At 36.3% G+C, this 20,525-nt stretch overlaps 1 protein-coding gene across 1 annotated transcript; it reads right to left on the reverse strand.

Moving 5' to 3' along the window:
* Positions 1-13,711: 13,711 nt before the first annotated feature.
* On the reverse strand, positions 13,712-17,827 carry LOC310733059 (matrix metalloproteinase-9-like). The gene is made up of 13 exons (XM_083553925.1): positions 17,502-17,827; positions 17,134-17,372; positions 16,870-17,018; positions 16,653-16,781; positions 16,249-16,422; positions 15,980-16,153; positions 15,691-15,864; positions 15,409-15,564; positions 15,053-15,275; positions 14,804-14,943; positions 14,564-14,714; positions 14,345-14,448; positions 13,712-14,191 (listed from the first exon to the last, which is right to left on the reverse strand). The coding sequence occupies exons 1-13, from the start codon at positions 17,634-17,636 to the stop codon at positions 14,085-14,087; spliced, it is 2,055 nt and encodes a 684-aa protein (XP_083410051.1). The 5' UTR covers positions 17,637-17,827; the 3' UTR covers positions 13,712-14,084.
* Between the last annotated feature and the right edge of the window lie 2,698 nt (positions 17,828-20,525).

Consider the following 20,525-nt stretch of genomic DNA (forward strand, 5'->3'; position numbering starts at 1 on the left):
CTGATGAGAGATTACTCAACTTTATCCTCATTCTGACGCTTGCTTCATCCACCCGCCCACTCAACTACCAACCGCCCACTCTACAGAACATATAGTGTTTATTTCCCCTTTTTCTTTTTCTTATATATATATATATATATATATATATATATATATATATATATATATATATATATTCTTCTAAATATAGCTCCATATTTATTATGTAAACACATTCTCAATCACAATAATAACGAATATTTTATTCTGATTTATTCAATATATTGATGAATAATGACCTTTGGCATCAAATGGACCTAATAAAAGAAACTTTAAATACGAGCCACAAAGGTATTCAGCCTGTTATTTAAAATGAATTACAAAACTACAACACATTAGCAACCATCTTAGATGTTACTATAGTAGCATCCTATATTGATTGAACTAATACTTCTCTGTCATTACTTATTTTATTCTTAAAGGTCCCTGAGAATGCAACATTATGTACAGTAAAACTAAACTTTCTTTTCAGCTTCTCCCGTTAGGGGTCGCCACAGCGGATCCTCCGCACGTTTAATTTGTCACATGTTTTACGCTGGATGCCCTTCCTAACGCAACCCTCCCCAATTTATCCGGGCTTGGGACCGGCACTAAGAGTGGCTGGGGATGGTTCCCTGACCGGGAATCGAACCCGGGTCGCAGCGGTGGGAGCGCTGCATCTTAACCACTAGACCACCAGCGGACAACCTTATGTACAGTATTTGTTAAAATAATTATTTATTAAATAATCAATTATTCATATAATTGAAATTATTCTGTAATATTTGTTTTAATATTAGACCACATTTAAATATTTTTCCAGAGAACAAATTTCCCATGCAGGCACATTTTACTCAATTGACTGTTTTTGTTCTAAAGAATGTTGCAACATGTTGAGATGTGGAAGTTGGAATTGATGCAGAACAATACAAATTCATGATTCATCAGTTTATCTTTAGCAGTGGTCATAATTACACCGAACTGATTACTGAAATTGGGATGTCATAAAACCACTGTTACCGCCTGCTTTTTTGTGTGCAGCAGTTATGGAGGAGGAACAGCTGCAAGATACGGTAATTGAGAGCTGATAATGAGCGCCTTTGCCAAGAACAAGCCACATCTCTTTCCTTCTGACATTGCTATAGCCTTCATAGTCTTCTACTATGGCTGCTGAAGGTACCACACTATCTATAAAGAGAGACTTCTTCTTGTCCACCAGGATAGGAAGTGTCCAATGTTCTGTGGCAGTTCGTGTGTGGGGATTAATGAATGGGTTGCAAGCCCATCATTTGTCTTCAGTATTTCCTTTTTTCTTTCTAGGAAACAGCAGGAGTAAGACAGTCTCCATAAGTTTTCCTTAGCTTTGATGCACCTTATGGATAGGGCGAAGAGGGCTGCACCTACAGAAATGGTAAATGCTGAGGTATTGGTATGTGATCAGTTTGTTGAACACGTTTCAGATTGCTTTCTTTGTAGAGAGTTAAAGCAATTAGTTTGCTGTCACCCCACGGCCACTTTATTTGGTGTAAGTGGGGACACCATTAGATAGGAATAGGAGGACATGCCTGAAGGTGAATGAGGGCCTAATTATTCTGTTCCATCAACTTATGATCTACTAATCATTTTCCTAGCAATGGTGTTCAGAGGTCAAGTCAAGTTTATTTCTATAGCGCCTTTCATAACAGAAAATATCTCAAAGCAGCTTTACAGAATTTAACAGTTATGGTGAACAATGTGTATGTATCCCTGATAAGCAAGCCATGGTGAATTTGGCAAGGAAAAACTCCCTTAGATGTTATGAGGAAGAAACCTTGAGAGGAACCAGACTCAAAAGGGGTCATGTGGGTGATATCAAGAGTGTGATTATATATAGTCTTTAAACAATAAAGAACACTGAGCACTGAAATTTAAGATTATGAGTAATGTCCTTTCTACAGTCCTATACAGTCAATACAGTGTTTAGAGATCTAATCTAGGGGAACTTAAAGATCTTTTAAAGCAACAACAAGATCAACTTAATAAATTAACCAGTAGTATATCCTTACTTCTGCGCCATTAAAAGTCGTAGTAGACAAACTTATGATGGATCAGTTATTTATAGGTGGTGTCAGCACCCTGGTCATTTTTGCTAGGGAATGTGATGGTGTACTTGTCCCACATTATCTTTGTTCTCACTCTGCAGCTTCCTCTCTGCCTTCTCACCCTCCAGTAAGGCCCTTTAATTCTCAAGAGGGGTCGGAAAAGTAGTACCCACCAAAGAGTCACAGTTTGGATGGGGCTTTTACTGGCCCCACTGCTTTAGGTAGCATGGTCATGATGACTGATTTAATCTCTAAAAGTCCCCATGTTGATGTTCTTATTGGTGGATATTGCTGAATAGTGGGTCTATGGTGTCCACTGTTTGCTAAAGCTTTTTCCTCGAACACCCGTTTGCAGTCCTGCCAGTGGCTTTAACTTATGGCTGCTAATGGCCTAGCCATTTCCTACTTGGGATACCTGGAGCTAGATGTCTCTCTCTTTGTGAAAGGGTTATACCTGGCTGTAGCATATTTTTAATAAGGAATCCTCCTGGAGGTGCAGGTGTTCCTGGTGTTCTTGGCATGAATGTGATTAGTAAATGTTATAAGCTTTTTTTTGGTCAACATAGCTCAGCCTTATTTGAATTGCCTGTTGTCACTAAAGGGTCTGGTTCTGTAACGTTACAGAGGGAAGGGCTCAGCGCATTCCAAGGGGTGTAACACAATTCGTGGTAGCAACCTGTTCCTCTGGTGGGTCAACTCTTTTTAAGCCTATTGCTTCTGGTCTTACGGTTGAACGTTTAGCATCTCCCTCTTTGATTTGGTATCTAGAGGGACAGTGTATGATCCTATTGTTAACGTTGGCACTGTTGATGTTTTGCTCGTCATCATACCCATTTGGGACAGCTGAACAATGTTGATGTGGTTAGTTTGCTGAATGGAATAGCGGAAGTGAGGGCTATTGAAGTGTCTAGTTTCTCTTTAACTTCCTCTAACTCTATTTAGCACCAAACTGAGGCTCTTGAGTTCCCCTTCAGGAACTCGAGCTGCGTCGCTCCTTGTGAACCTGAAAGCGAGGAGCTCCCGGAGGTTGTGACACAGGAGAAGCTGGATATGGCTTGCCCAGCCGATGAGCATAAATCTTCTCCATCCAGCAAGCTTGATGACCGCTTTTTTGCTCCCAGCATCTGAGCCTCCACATTGGGGTCTTTTTTCCCTGACCTGCACACCGAGGTGTCCAAGTCCCTTCTTGGCCCACCACTTTAGCCCCAAAAACGCGGTGTTCTCCAACGTCATGGGGCTTAGGGATCATGGCTATGGAGTCATGCTATGGGTTGAAGAGATGCTAGTAGGCTATCTCTCCCTAGGTGTGGCATCCCGACACTACCCACCAAGTAATACAAGTGCCTTGTATTAAGCAGTCTCTGGATGCACTGTAAGGTGATCGTTGGTTTTCCACTTTGTATTTAGCTCCTGGATATAACCAAGTTACACTAGCAGAGAAAGATAAGGGTAAGACAGCTTTCTGTGCCCCTGTACCCGGTTATTTATATTAAAACGAATGCCTTTGTAATGCTCCAAGTATGTTCTAGGGCATTATGCAATGTGTTTTTTTGGTTTGTTTGTTTTTTAGCACTGTCAGTCCATCTTGGTTTATCTGGATATCGTTATTATTTTTGGATCTGTTGAAGGTAGTACTGGACCGTTTAAAACAAGAAGGGCTTAAGAACAAATTGGAGTAATGTGCTTTCTTTATACACGAAGTTGGTTATTTGGTCTATGTGACCTCTAGTGGTGGTGTTTCTACTATAAGATAATTGAGTCAGTAGCTAAGTGGCAGCCAGGGTTGGGTAAAGATACATCAAAATGTATTTTTTAATTAAATACCAAATACCTTAACTTTAAGTGTATTAAAATAAACTACAAAATACAGCAGCTACACTATGTATCAAAATAATCTACTGTATTTTTGTATTTTTAAAATACAAAAAAAATACTTTTAAAAGGAAGCATAAGATTTCTTCACAAACCTTCCAGCAGTTGGCTTATTTGATCCATCCCTTCACCATAATACTAAATCAGATGATTAATTAAACAACATTTGATAGCAACAGATTTTCTCTGGCGGATTAAAGCAATAAATCTGACATAACCATTTAATGGTTAATGTAACCATTTAACAGATCAAATATTCACATACATACGCTTGTGATCTCCTCGATGAAGGTTAGATTTAAACTCATTTTACAGTTTTATTTCAGTTAAACGTTTAACAGTTTGCGAATTACTCATAATTATATCCTAATTTAGTTGTTTGGTGTTTGTTAAATAAGGGTGCTTATTTGCATCAGCAATACAGACTCAATGACAAGTCAAGAAAATTATGTGTCAGGCAGATATTCATGCAATGGTATGAAAATTTTAAACCTACTAAAAAACTACTTCAATTAGGGTACACTATTTGGCAAACAAACACCATTGGACACCTATTTAAAAGCTGGCAGGCTGCATGTTTCTTACCTTGAACAACTTCTTTTATCTGGATACATTTTCTGTCAAGTCTGGACAAACTACTGAGGCACCAATCGGAGGCCGCATTTTTATGATGTAGACTCCTTACTTCTTAATATTTTATAGTATTTTAAATCTACAAAAATACAAAACATAAATCTTTTGATGCAAAATATAAAGATATTTACATCAACCCTATTAAATGCAAAAATAAAAAATCCTATTTTATATTTGAAATACATGTATCATAAATACTGCCTGGATGGTGGCGTCCCAGTAATGTTTCATAGCTGCAGTCCTTTCTGCGTTTTTCCAGTTATTATCTTCGTGGAATCTTTGTGGAAGGTTTTGCTAGGCTTGCAGCACTGCTGCATACGTTGGTGACAGAGTTGTCTGGCATAAAGTCCCAGAATGGGTTTGGTCAGAGCTTGGATGTTGTTGGGACAGAAACTTGTTAACAAAGTTTTGAGGACTTGAAGGCCAAACTTACTACCGCTCCCATCTTGGCTTATGCCAACTTTGCTTTGGCTTTCATTTTGGAAGCTGATGCTAGTGATTGTGGGCTGGGGGCAATGTTATCACAAGAGCAGGAGGGCAATATCAGGCCAATAGCCTATTCTAGCTGTGATCTTTGCCCTCCTAAAAGTAACATCCTTAACTTTAGCTCAATGAAGTTACAGTTTTTGGCATTGAAGTGGGCTGTTACAGAAAAGTTTTGTGAATACCTTTTAGGTCATAAGTGCATTGTCTATACTGACAAAAATCCTTCGAGCCATCTTACTACAACAAAGTTGGGAGCAACAGAGCAGCGTCGGGTGGTCCAGCTATCTTGTTTGAATTGTGAAATAAAAATACCTAAGTCTGGAAAAATTAAGAAGAATGCTAATGCCCTTTCTCAATACACTAGAAACATTATTGATATTCAAATTAATTAAGGGCAGGATTTTCATCCAATTAATATGTGTAACCCCAACTCATGAGAAACAAATTCATGCAATGAAATGTAATTGGGTTGGGCCAACTAAATATAGTTTAAATGAAATTGATATGTTCATGAAGAGAAATTGTTTATTTTTAGTAAACAAATTACACATTTAACTGGAAAATAAATTATTAGGCAGAAATCCTTCTAATTGTGACCCCACAAAAAAAAAAAAAAAATCAAGAATAAAGGCATCAGTATGCAATGTATTATAATGTATAGTACAAAAATAATGTATAATAGAGCTATTATAAACCATCCTTACGCCATGTGGTAATTTATTTATGTTGATGTAAAAATCAAAAGCAATTCACAACATAGTGTGTCCCCAAAAATAATCTCACGCAAACAGCTTAATTTTAAGATGCTGGATCTTTGCATTCAACTTGTCCATCCATCCATGTTCATTCTGAGTTTCTGTAAAAAACTCAAAGGTGTACTTTGTCAGAAAAACTTAAGTCAAGAGCATAATTGAGACCGAACAGCATGACGAATGCCAAGATCACACAGTCCAGGTTGCTCAAATCTTTTTTTCAAATCTTGACAACCTCAAGTACAATTTTGAGTTTTTTACAGAAACTTCTACACCTACATTTTACAGAAACTCTTACATCATCTGGTCCTGTGGAATCTCCTCTCCGGATTGTGTAAATCCCCATGACTGTGCTTGCGATGTCATGTTCTGCATCATCAAAATATAGAACACTTTGGTTAAGCCCTGTGTTTTTTTTTTTTTTTTTTAATTGAGTAACATAAAGTTTTCCTTGATTTGACATGCAAAAAAATGTATAGAACATCAATTATGGAAAACTGTAATTAGAAAAATAATATGTATTAACAACTCTTGTGGGGAAAGTATTCAGTCTATTTAGTTGTAATTAATCAAGATGTTCAAAGCTAACCCTGTAAATATGGAGTGGGATGTCATGCATTGTTTACTTTAAGCAAAAAATCCAAAATCTTTACTTGGAACCATTACCCCAAACAAGGACCTAAGGGAAACTCCCCTCGTCTTTGGACTTCCTTCTGTTTGGCGGCTCCATCCTTAGTATTCTTTTACCGATATACCTCAATGTCCCTCTACTGCACATGTCCAAACTATCTTAATTGGGCCTCTCTTACTTTGTCTACAAAATGACCTTGTCACTCCCAATGAAAATATCAGCATCTTTAGCTCTGCCACCTCTAGCTCTGCCTTCTCTCTTTTTGTAAGTACTATTGTTTCTAAACCATATAACATAGCAGGTCTTACCACTATCTTATAAACTTTCCCTTTCACTCTTGCAGATACCCTTCTATCACAAATCACTCCTGCCACTTTTCTCCACCCTGCCTGCACTGTTTTCTTCACTTCTCTAACACACTTTCCATAACTTTGCACTGTTGACCCCAGGTGCTTACACTCATCCATCTTCACCACCTCTTCTCCCTGCAACTGAGTTTTATTCCCTGTCTCTCCAATGTGTACTTCCGCCTCTCCAAGCTATTCTCAACCTGCTCCCTACTTTCACCACAAATCACAATATCATCCGCAAACATCAAAATCCACAGAGACTCCTGTCTGACCTCGTCCATCAACCTGGCCATCACCACTACAAACAGGAAAGAGCTCAGAGCCAATCCTTGATGCAATGCAACCTCCACATTGAACCAGTCTGTCGTTCCTACTGCACACTTGACTGCTGTCACACTGTCCTGCACCACCCTCACATACTTCTCTGATACACCTGACTTCCTAATACAACACCACAAATCCTCTCTCAGCACCCTGTTGTACGCTTTCTCTAAATCCACAAACACACAATGCAACTCCTTCTGACTTTCTCTATACTTGTCTATCAACATTCTCATAGCAAATAGTGCATCCGTATTGCCCTTCCTCAGCATGAAACCATACTGTTGCTCACAGATTGTCACCTCTTCTCTCAGCCTGGCTTCCACTACTCTTTTCCATAACTTCATGGTGTGACTGATCAACTTTATTCCCCTGTAGTTACTGCAGGTCTGCACATCTCCCTTATTCTTAAAGATCGGTACCAGCACACTCCTTCTCCATTTGTCAGGCATCCTCTCACCTTCCAAAATCCTGTTAAACAATCTGTCAACACCTTTTCATTTCCACCTTTTTTTGCTTTCAGCACATTGCATTTCCTACATACATTATAGTCCACCTGTGAGCACCTTCCTTCGCTCTTATACTAATACTATACTAATTAGTATACTAATACTAATAATGCATTTCAGCTTATTTGGACAGAGATGACCTTTTCAGATTTTAATGGGGAAACTAATATCTTGTATAAAGCTTGTGTCTAAAGTCTCTATGGGAGAAGGGGTAATTTGAGTGAACATATTGAGGCGCATTTGTCTGTGCAATCTTTAATGCTTTATATGCTTTGAGACTCCCTGTGATTAGCTCTTTAAAACTCCTGCTTTGTTTAAGGGTGTGGGTGGAAAATATTTCAGCATTCCCTTCTACAATCTGTTCCCAGCATCCAAATAAGTCACAGTACTTTTAACACATATTTTGTCTAACCTTCTGGGAAATGACCCAGCAAGAAGCCAGGTATGTATTATATCAGTGGTGAGTAAAATGATGCTGTATCTGTGACTACAGAAACAGAGTCATATGTAAGTCATATGTCAACCACAGTGCTCTTAATAAAGCACAGCATAGTGATCCTAACTTGCTCAGTAGTTCAGCAGGTTTTTCTTTTGAGTGATGACTGAGGGATATTACCTACTGAATATTGGGTTTATGTGAACATGGAGACTACCCAATTTTCAAGTTACTGAGGATTTGAAGCAGGTTGTACTTCCTCTTTGTCTTTGTGCAGAGGTATCGTGGTTGGCACATGAGTCCCATAGAGGTATTTGGAAAACAATATTTTCACCCTTTGGCTTGACTAAGTAGGTGCTTTTAGAATGAGACACTGAATTTACATCCGAGGTGTTTTATCAGGCTATGCAAACAAGCCATTAGATAGCATTCATAGGCTTAGGATGCAGTAGAATAATACTGATTTCTATGATGAAGAAATATAATGTTCATTGTTGCATTTGCTATTAGATACTTTACAAGAGACTCCAGCAAGGTTCATAAGATATCCATAGACTAATTTGAATATTCAACATGAAGTTCAAAGTACCCTCAAAAGTGAGAGAATGGTCAGTAACAGGAACCACAAGTTAGTCCTTGCAGTATATCTTGGTCTATTTGTGAAATGAGGGTTAAAATTTTGGAGTTGACACCAGTCACAAATATTAATTCTAGTTTAGTTTTTGTGGCCTGTATTCTATTGTAATGTAGGTGGTCAGTTGTCTGTGATCGATAGTCGAAACTCCAGATGGCAAGAGACAGTATAGGTTTTCTCTAGTCTACGGTAAAGATTATTTGGAAGATGCACTGACTTGTGCACTGGTGGTCGCTTGATGGAGTTTGAAGGATCAAAGCCTGGACATCTGCTTGCTTATATGCAGTAGATTATACATACACAGAGTATTTGCCACAGTAAAATTTACTCAAATTGAAGAAAATTTTACTCTATGCCAGATAACATTTGGCCCCCCTCTAAAAAGAGTAAAAGTTACTCTTTTTATAGTAATTTTTCCAGAGTTAATTATGCTTAATTTAGTGTTAATATTTTACTATTTCTTGTGATATTTGACTCTATTTAGTGCTTTTTTTTAATTAACTCTTGTACTTCTTTACTCAGTTAGAGCTTCAATAAATTGTCTCTGCTACTTTTTAACTCAGTTCAGAGGAACTTCAAATGTACTCTGCAACAATCTCCTTTCCCTCCAGATTTGTTTATCACCAATTATAAGTGAACTATAAAGAAGAACTAACTCTATCCAGAGGTATCCTGAATTACACCATTCATGTTTTACCCACAAAAATCACTAAAAAGAAAAACCTATTTTTCAGTCTGAAAATAAAACCATCACCAAACTGTATACTCATATCTCACAATTTTATTTTGCAAGCTCCTCTTTAAACAATATGACAGTTACACTTAATTCACTTGTGATCATGAAAAAAGAAAAAACATAATAAAAACAATAATACTGAAACAATAAATTAAAACTGATAGTGATAATATGAAAGGAGATGAAGAAGAATTACATGAAACTATATAGAACAATAAACAAATCAGAATCACAACCATAAGACATCAGAATGTCAAACACCTTGTGGTGCAAAATATCCTTAATCTCCAAAACACAAGGTGCTTCTATGATATGTGCAACTTTTTAAGCATGAATATGTTCAACTTAACATAACATTTTCAGTGCAGTGGCTATTAAAAGGATGTGTTCATCTTTGATAACAATATTCTGGATTACATGAAATACAGGCATTTGATTTTGAACTTGAACACAAACTTCTAAACCTGACCGAGAAATATTTCCACAGCACTTGTCCCATTTCACATTTAGACCTTTTTAGGCCATTTGGCACTGGTGTTTCTTTGCTAATATTTTTGCAAAAAAGCTTTTCAGTTGCATTTTAAAAACTTTATACTTCTCGCCTCCAGAGCGGCTCTTTAGGATATATTCAATCATCTGCAGGGAATAAGGTAATATCGGGGAGAGATAAGAAATTAACAACTGAGAAATGTATACATTTCCAAATATATTTAATATTTAAGTCATTCTATAAAGATGTAATTCAGAGGCAAGATCCTTACTTGGGCAAAATGACGTTTCTCGGCTCGATTATTTTAAGAGGATTCTTATCAACATTGCTGTGTCATCAGATTTTGATGTCCCTTTAGTGTCTCCTAATGAGCTTGAGCTTAAAGAAACCATATCAATTGTATGATTATCTGTTCATACTACTTTGATTGCATGCTGTACAGCTACTGACAATTAGTCCAATAGACATATTAGCCTATGCAAATAATTTGGTAAGTTGGTAAATGTTGCTGAGAATAAAGACAAAACTTAAGCATAAGCATGTCAGACAATTAAATATCAAGACATGCTTTGCCTGGAATTACAATTTCTAGGACACCAATCTCTGGTTGTGTCAGCAGATATTCAAAAGCTTAATTTTCAACCTTTGTCTTCGAATCATCAAAAAGTTTAAAATCCACTGTAGGAAGATAACTTTTTTTGATAAATGAGGGAAGACAAACCATTGGCAAATTGGAAAAGGCCAGCAATGTCAAAGGAACAAAAATAGTTATTTTTATACCCCATAAGATACAACCATACACTAATTATATTACTATTAAAAATGATCTTCAGAGGGAAAAGGATTAATGATATTAACAATGCTACAGTTCATTTCTTACCACATTCCAAAAACGTTTGATATGTACAAGGTTTTAAAGAAAAAAATTATTTCTTGCTATCTTTGAACTTCACTCTGACAACGTTGTTGGTTTGCATCCTTAAAAAAACATAAAGACAAAGTTAATTGTTTTGTAATTATAAAAGTGCACATAACAAAAATGCATGCAAATTACAGTGAAACGAAGCACAAACTTTAGCGAATGGTGTTCCGCAGCAGGAGCGCAACATTTGCAGAGAGTTTTGTCAGCAAAATCAGTGTGAGCTCCCCCCATGTATATTCTAGCCCCTAACATTAACCCTTGCAGAACTATTTCTGTAAGTCAGTGACCAAAAGCCCAATAACTAGCTTTTGTTTGTAAGGATACATCATTTTGGATTCAGATGTCAGTAAAATTACAGAATAGCCCCGGTAAATGTTGCAAATACCTTACGTTCCCGTGAGAACCAATTAGCGTCCGAATAGGGCTAATGTAAATTAAAATGGCCTCCAGCAAACCAATTAAGGCTAACTTAATTTAACTCTTTGCCGAGTCAAGTACATGTGGTGCACAACTCTAGCTGCTCGGCTCAATAGTTTAGTCAAAATAGTTTAGCAAAAGCATAGCAAAATGATCTGACCTCAAAACAGAGGCGAAAATGATTCTAATAAATACCAAGACTTTAAAATTTTTTTTACTTTGCCATCTAACAGAAGCGCACTTTCTCTTCTAATCCCACAAGCAGCAGCACAGTGACTCACAGTAATGGCGGATAAATTAAACTTTGTGAGGAGACCAGTTTGGAAAGGAGTCACAGTTACTCTGTAATTTTGCACCCACTCTACCTTTTTCAAGGGGAAAAAATTTACTAGACAAAAATAAAAAATGTTCGTGTGTATAGTGTATTCGGAAAGCATTCAGGCCCCTTTCACTTCTCTTTTTATAATTTTGTTAGGTTGCAGCCAGATACTACAATTGGTTAAATTGGTTTATTTTCTCATTAAGCTACAACAAGCTTTGCACACCTGGACTGGGGAATTTTCTTCCATTCTTCATAGCAAATCCTCTCAAGCTGGATCATGTTGGATGGGACTGTCAGTGGACAGCCACTTTCAGGTCTCTCCAGAGATGTTAAATAGAGTTCAAGTAAGGTCTCTTGCTGGGCCACTTTAGGACATTCACAAAGTTGTCCCTAAGCCACTTCTATATCCCAGAAGTCCCTCTGGGACTTCTTTTCCTGTCATCCCTCTGCTCTCTCTCAGACCTGCCCACTTCATCCTGGCCTGCTTCTGGATAGTGTTCTCTTAAATTGGTGGCCACTCTGTGCAGCTGGAGATGGCTTCGCATCAATGCACTGGGGATCCATGAAATTACGGAGTAAGAATAGGAATTATGAGGATTTGGATTTGGACTGTAGTTAATGTCAACAGTCTGCTACACTGACTCAGGATTACAGTTTGCTTTTGATCACCATTACTGCACACCTCAACATCCTTTAGCTGTAATAAATGGACATTCGGTGCCACCCAGATCAGGATGGGTTTCCTCTTGAGTCTGGTTCCTCTCAAGGTTTCTTCCTTATGCCATCTCGGGGAGTTTTTCCTTGCCACAGTTGCCAAAGGCTTGCTCATCAGGGACAAACTTACACTTAAAAAGAACATCTTATTCATTTTTATCACCACATTATCTGTGTAAAGCTGCTTTGAGACAATGTTCATTGTTAAAAGTGCTATACAAATAAAAATGAATGAATTAAAGTCATGTAGGAAAGTGAACTTTCGGCCCAGACAAAGATCATGAGCGCTGCGGTACAGGTTTTTAATTGAGGATATTCCTCCATTCACATTTCCCTCAACCCTGACTAGTTACCAAGTTTCTGCTGCAGAAAGAGACCAACACTTGTGTACTGTAAAAGCTCTACATCCATGAATAGATGAATGAAGAAATTCAAAGAAAGGAAGAAATAAATGATTATATCTGATCAGATGTAAATGGCTAAATGCCAAAGTAATTTAATATTTGCAGGAGTCAGCGCATTGAATAAGGCAAAGGTATTAGGCTTCACACCAGGGGAGTGCGCTCATTCAGGAGGCAGCCAATGGTGAGGTGTGTGTTCATTAAGGAGCTTGCACATTCAAGGCCAGGGGTGTTGAAATGTGTTTAAAGGATTTTTGAGGCTGTTGAGACCTGTATTGTTTGTATTTAATTCTGTAGTTCTCTTCTCTTCTCTATTCTTATATTATTTTGTTTTAATTAAGTTTAATGTAGGTATTGTTTTTATCATATTTCTTTAAGTGTTTTATTTTTTATATCATTTGCTGTTTAACCTTTTACTGTTTTAAATGTTTTAAATACTGCTGCTTTTTTATGAAAGGTGCTTAACATCATAATGATGATCATGAAGATGATGATGATGATGATTAAAATCATTGCTACGGTATCTTTTTTCACACATAGTTCAACATATAGGTTATAAAACTTTCTTTTCGGCTTCTCCCGTTAGGGGTCGCCACAGTGGATCCTCCGCACGTTTGATTTGGCACATGTTTTACGCTGGATGCCCTTCCTAACGCAACCCTCCCCAATTTATCCGGGCTTGGGACCAGCACTAAGAGTGGCTGGGGATGGTTCTCTGACCGGGAATTGAACCCGGGTCGCAGCGGTGGGAGCGCTGCATCTTAACCACTAGACCACCAGGGGACCTTAATTTTAATTGCTACACATATATGTGCTTTATAATTTAATAAATATGGGATTAATGTGTAATATGTGATAGATAGTAAACATTTTAGTATGATGTTTAAAATTATTTTAAAAATAGTACTGCTGGCATCGATCACAATAATACTCGTAAAGATATAAAAAAATAAAAATAAAAAAAAAGATAAGAGAAAAGTCTTAAAGAGATTCAAAATAAAAAATTTATTTAATTATTCATATGGCAAAACACTACTGATTTTATAAATAAATTAAACAATTGTGAAAAACATTCACTTGTGCAAACTTAGACTAGACAAAAAAACAGAATAGAGAAGACAAAAAATATTTTAAAATACCTTAACTAAAATAACCTTAAGTAACTTATAATTAATTAACGTTATTATTTGCTCCAGGCAAATATTTATCAAAATAACATTAAACATTATTACATAGTTTTTATTCTTTCAATAACACTTTCAATTTCTTTAATTAAAAAAAAGAACACATCTGGGATTTGCATTTAAGTTTGATGTGCTTTTCTTATCATTATAATTCTTTAATCTGATGAAATCAGATTCAGTAGTTGGGACAATTCAGGAGTTCATAGACGTATCCAACTCTGTCAACCTGTCGCCTGCTGGTCATTCTCCAGTAGTAAACATCTCGACAGAAGTAATAATGTCCTACAATGAAAAATATAAAGTATATGTTTGTTCAGTCCATTAACTGTCAATATGATTTCTAAAAGCTTTACTTAAACAAATGTAAAAATGTATTGCCAATGTTAAAATACTAAATAAATACTTCTTATATGATTGCCAAGCAAATTGATTTACCATTATAGAGGAACACATCATGAGCATCCATTGGAACACCACCAAAGGTCATGTCAATGTGGCGGGGGTATCCTTTATCTATCTGCTGGGTCTTCAGATCCAGCCTAAGAAAATAAACGAAAACAGTGGAAATTAGATCTACCTCTTAAAATTTATATAAAAGAGATGCATATGTTTGAATTAAGATCATCACAAAACTTTACACAGATTTATATTCACCTCCAGTATTCCTCCCCACTAAAAAGCAGCACTTTGGCTTTTCCCCTCTGCAATGCTCCTTCAACCTTCTTCAAGCTATCCGGTAAGCCAAGTTTCTCAATTCTTCGTGGTCCCATTGCATCCTGTCCAGTGAACACCCAGAACTGAGTGCCTGAAACAGATGGAAAAGCTCAGATACAGGTCTTAAAAATAACAAACTGTAAATTACTGCTTCGAGTTGTTGTCTGTTTCATGTTTTACCTGTGAAGAAGTAAACCTTATTAGTAAGGGGATCCTCAAAAGCAGTGTCAAGCTTAGTTGGCAGGTTAGGCCATCTCTCTGAGACCAGGAATGGGCCTTTGCGATCCTCATTGGCACCACTTACGGACTTCCAGTAGTACCTAAGAAACAATAAATAAGTTTATTAAATTTTCTCTGCGATTAATTAATTATTTATTAATTATAAGTAACAAGTATATAAAGTTTCTCAACTGTACTACCAGTACTTACCCATCTTTGAAGAAATGAAGCTCCCCTTGGATCTCTGTGATAAGATCGAATTTGTCCACCGAACAAGGATCAACTGAGGGTTCCACAGGCGTATACACAGGTGCAGTTGTGGTGGATCTTGAGGATGGAGTAGTCTTAGGTGTTTGCTTAGTGGGTTTGGTTGCTGGGGAAGATGTAGTGGTTGATGGTTTGGGTGGGGTAGGTTTTGGGCCTGTTTTGGGTCCTGAAAGATGCAAAACGCAATAGCAGTTGTTCAATTTTGTTTATCACAATATTTGTGAGTAAAATACATGATTTAATAAATAAAAAATAAAAATAATAGGTAATTAATATAAGATTCATGTTCATCTGCATACCATAGAGATACTGGATGCCATCAATGTCATCCTGATTTAAAGAAAAGTCAGCTATATATTTGTACATTGGGTACATCAAAGCATCCTGAATGTTGGAATGTTCCAGACCAAGGGCATGTCCAAACTCATGGGCTGCCACCAGAAACAGACTGTAACCTGCAAAAAGCGGAAACGTGAGTTAATAGTAATTCCTAAATCCTGAATTTCTGTATTAACTATAGTCATTAAGAGCCATATTACTAGGTACACTGGTATAAAAATGCTAAAAGCTAAGATAATTACCCTTATCTGGGCAAAAGCCCCATTTATTGTCCTTGTCATAGCTGCTGGTTGTGGCACACCACAGTTTTCCATCACTGCGGCCTTCACTTGTGCAGGAACTGTAGGTTTTTTCCAGGAAGGTGAAAGGAAAGTGACATGGGTCCCCCTCAGAGTTTCCACCAATCACAGCAGTATCTGTTGGCCCAAATAAATATATAGACATTTAATTTGCTGTAATTGATGTCATTAAGTAAATCTGACACCTAATATATCTATTTTCTATGCCAAATGGTTCATTACAGGCTCTTACCTCTGTTAGGACAGAACCCATATTTCTTGTCCTGGTCAAAGCTGGCTGTAGTGGCGCACCAACGATACTCATCATTACGTCCGTCAGTGGTACAGCTAGTGTATGTTTTCCCCTCAAACACGAATGGAAAGACACAAGCTGCACCATCACTATTCCCATCATACGTGAACAGAACTGTGAAGAAAGAAAGAAAAGCTGTTATTTATTATCTCATACACTGAAATGATGTTCAGGTCTTGCATAGATGATGGATATGATGGAGAACTTACGCTCGCTAGGGCAGAAACCATATTTTTTATCTTTGCCATAATCAGCAGTCGTTGCGCACCATGGCAGGCCATCATCACGACCTTCAGAGGTGCAAGTGGAATACGACTTCCCCTCAAACTGGAAAGGGAAATGACACATGGCGCCATCTGCATTGCCATAATAGGTTTTGATCGCTGGAGGAAAAAACACACACATTCATGATTCCATTAAAACTTTGAAAGTAAGTAGGATTTGCCCATGAGTTTGCTCGAGTATGCGCAGTTAGCAAATAAACTGTCCTCTAGAGGGAGTAATTGTTCTATTTTTCTATTTGTTCTATTTTGCAACATCACACGATAAATACTTTATGTTAAGGTAAATATTTGTATTAAATCTAGGAAATATTTTGATAAAAAACTCTTACCTGGTCCACTGCCAAGGGTCCAGTATTCATCATCATCAAAGTGAGCATCTCCCTGTACCCCTTCACCAGGTGGATAGGCATGTGCCAGCAGACCATCTTTCCCATCAAATGGGTAGGGATCTCCATGATCTAAAAAATTATATATGTTGTTTCAATGATTCACTCTTTTTTACGCCTTTGTGTTGCAAAATTGTATGATCTTATGATTAAAACTCACTCTTTTTCCCAAATGAGATCATAATGTCAGCAGTGCCATCATAGAGACGTGTGAAAGTTAGAGGTGTGACATCACTCCACACGTTGAAGGCTCGGGCAAAAGCATCGTCAATAATAGAGGCGTCTAAGTCTGGTGAGTAGTTCAGAATCCTATAGAAAATATTATTAGAAATTGTAATTAGTATTTCACTTGGTAGCTTTTCACATAATCCTCTAACTGTAGCGGTCCCTCACATCGGTTAGAGCTTACATATTTCATAGTTACCTGTATGTAACGTCATTGTGATCCCACTTCAGGTCTCCTTCAAATGTCTGGTAGTTGCGGACGTCCGGAACACCACAGCGTGGCTTCTTCATGGCTTCGATTGTGGATTGATCCAGATGGCCAGTCTCTTTTAGACCCAACTGATTCTGCAACCTCTTCAGAGCTTTGGAAGTAGACACTGATCCCTGGTGTCCACTCTTATCCAGTATCTCCATATACCCAAATCGCTTCAGGTAGCTCTGGAGACAAACAAAACAGAACAAGGCAATCAGTCAAGTCACTCAAATACATGTGTAATTTTTTCGAACAATTTTCTTTATACACTTGTATAAATCTGCATAAAAAGTAGGAAGAAAATAAAAACTCACCTGAGCCAAATCTGCGTCTGTCATGTTTTTGAGTACATCCCCAGGGAAGACCACAAACTTGGATTTAATTGGGTGGCACCATGCACTTAAAGTGCAGGTGCCAAGAACCATAAATGCTAAGATACCTATTCTCATGGTCAGAGCTTTCAGCCACTGATTTGCCAAATAGAGCACAGCTGTCTGAAATCTCTTAAACTCTCTGTAGCTGTTGAGTCTTCTTTAGTCTTCCTTCTTTATTAAAGTTCTACAACCAGTATTTATAGTCCTGATGAGACAGGAGATTACTCAACCTCATCCTCTTGATGACGATCACTTCATCCTCTCCACACCCACAACAGTGTTTTTTTCTCCCTCTCTCCCTCTCCCTCTCCTCTCTCTCTCTCTCTCTCTCTCTCTCTCTCTCTCTCTCTCTCTCTCTCTCTCTCTCTCTGTAATTTTTTTTCTTTTATTCTCTTCTCTACTGCGCCTTCCAAGTAGGGGAATTCCACAAAAAAAATAAAAATTTACTATATATATATATATATATTTCTTTTTTTAACTGATTATTTTTGTAATTACAATTACTCCTAATCAATTTTCTATAAAAAACATTAAATGAACAATAACCAATAATCTGTTATAGTCTAGCAACATTGATATTATTATAATACATTTAATTTCAGTTATTTTCAAAGTTATTTTTCAGTTTTTCATTTATTTTCAAAAAAAGATTAAGAATGAACATTGGTGTTAACAATAAATTTGCATAACAAATTTTTTTTTTTTACTTTTCTTAAAAAAATGCTTTTTAGTAAAGACAAAGACAGACTTTGTTTTATTTATCTTGTTTTACTGGTATGTAATATTTTGTAAATTTTAAATGTATTTTCTTCTCAAATGCAAATAAAGAGCACATTTCAAAGGGAATTTGAAATGATCAAATATTATCTTAATATATAATTAAATAGTTCCTTTGTTTGTTTGTGCTTTTTAAAAGTTCATTAGATTTTTAGAGTTCATAAGTTTTATTAGATACTATTTATTATATATACTGTCTCCTCACAGACACCATGCAATTATACTTTTTGTTGTACTTTACATATTCTATTTCTAAACTTTGGTGCATGTTGAAATGTAGATCCTAAATAATTTCAGAAGAATACAAAGCATTTCAATGTTAATTATATCAGATTTGGCAATAATCCGGTTTGGTCATATTGGATGTCATTTAACCACAGGGTTATGCATCACCACCGCTCATTACATCATTATTCATTTGCAAAACATTTGGATGTTTGATGTGCATACATGTTTATTTTATTAATATAGCTTATGTGTGTATAAATATGCATGCATAAAATGTAGAATAAAATGTGTATTGTAGGATTACAGTATAAGGTAATCTATTTGCACTCTGTATATTAAAATATTTATTTATTCCATTTAATGTCAAAAAACACTTCATTGCATTTAGCACATATGTGACAAATACAAATTTAATTGCACATCCATGTCTAAGCCTTGTGTCGCTATTGTTTTGTGATTGTAATTTTTAACATAATGTGGATTATGACTATTATTAGATTATTAGGTTCTAACACGAACCTTGATTACAAAAATTCTCTTCCTGTCTATAAGTAATGTACATTACACATTAAATTACTGCTTTTACTCAACATACATACATAATGCAGTTTACTGGGCATTTTACCCTATTTTTACCTTTTTTTTTTTTATTTTAACATCCTAAAAATTGGCTATGCTTACATAGTATGAATAAGTGTGTATGTGTGTGCATGGTTAAAAATGATGGCCTGGCAACCAGTGTTCCTGGAACACTCTGTGGATTTTCCTGCACACTGAACAGGAAAGGGGGTTACTAAAGATGAATGAATTAAAATATTGGTGTTGATAAACTGTTCCAAACTTCTACATTACAAACAACAATTACTAAGAAAAGTTGGTAAGAACAGACCATTTTACTACAATACCCCAAAATTAACCGACTATTTATATATAATAATCAATGGATCACATTTCCTTTGGCTTTCACATCATGATTTCGCAGTTTTTCTCAGCTGCTTTGGAGCATTTCTTAAATCATCCTTGATATTTGCAAACCAGTAAGTGCCTTCTTAAAACAATTTGTACAAAGTGCACAAAAAATGTGATTATTTTTTTGTGGATATTGGACATTTCTCGCAAAAGTCTATACTTTTCTCAAAATCCTTAGTTCATCTCTCAAAGTTAAGTATTAGTGCCAATAAAAAAATTTTTCCCATCAGAATTTAAAATCCCTTTGTCATTGTTCACAAACAAAATCATTAAAATGTTTAGTCATGTCAGTATGATAGTGTAGAGCTTCAGGATTTCTTCATAAACTATGGTTTGGATCACGGTGACTAAAAAATGCACTTCATTTTACTTCCTTCAGTACAGCACAAATTCATTTATTTGATTGCATATTTGATTTATATTAATTGCAAGAGACCGGACAGAATTCACACTTTTACTGTACTATACAAGTGTTCATTTGTTTCTTAGTTGTTCATTGATTTTCAGATTTTATAAATCTTTTGCTCTGTCTGTATACACACTTTAATTGAAGGTTTACAAGATTCACCTTTGGCCTGTTTTAGAGAACTAGTTGATTATTGGTTGATGGGATGCCATACACATCAACCATTAGTTAATATTCATTCATTAGTGACATTCGCGATTCATCAGCACAATTCATCAATTCAAGTCACATTTAAAAAAAAAAGTTTAATAGAAATTTTAGATGACAGAAGATGACAACTGGTTTAACCATTTTACATTCAATGACTTATGCAATGAACTGATGCTGTAATGTTTTGGGAGTTGATACTATTTAGGTAAAACCAGTAAAATACATTTTGATCAACATGACATAAACAACTGATAATGTAGGACACAGCAGACAATTGTACAGAATCGATTAAATGAATGTTCAAAAGCATTAAATGATGTGGAGGTTGAACAAGTAGTTTTGAGAATTTCATTTCAGATCTGTAAAATGCTATA

The sequence above is a fragment of the Silurus aristotelis genome (assembly GCF_946808225.1).
Source record: "Silurus aristotelis genome assembly, chromosome: 11".
Classification (NCBI taxonomy): domain Eukaryota; kingdom Metazoa; phylum Chordata; class Actinopteri; order Siluriformes; family Siluridae; genus Silurus; species Silurus aristotelis.

Bases quoted from the DNA above. Each gene is read 5' to 3' on its own strand.
- LOC310733059 (XM_083553925.1), bottom strand. From the start codon at position 17,636: ATGAGAATAGGTATCTTAGCATTTATGGTTCTTGGCACCTGCACTTTA. The intron at 16,154-16,248 runs GTAAGTTCTCCA...CTTTCTTCACAG, and splicing joins TGGTTTCTGCCCTAGCGAGC to TTCTGTTCACGTATGATGGG. The intron at 15,276-15,408 runs GTATGCAGATGA...TGCATCTTTCAG, and splicing joins TGGCATCCAGTATCTCTATG to GACCCAAAACAGGCCCAAAA.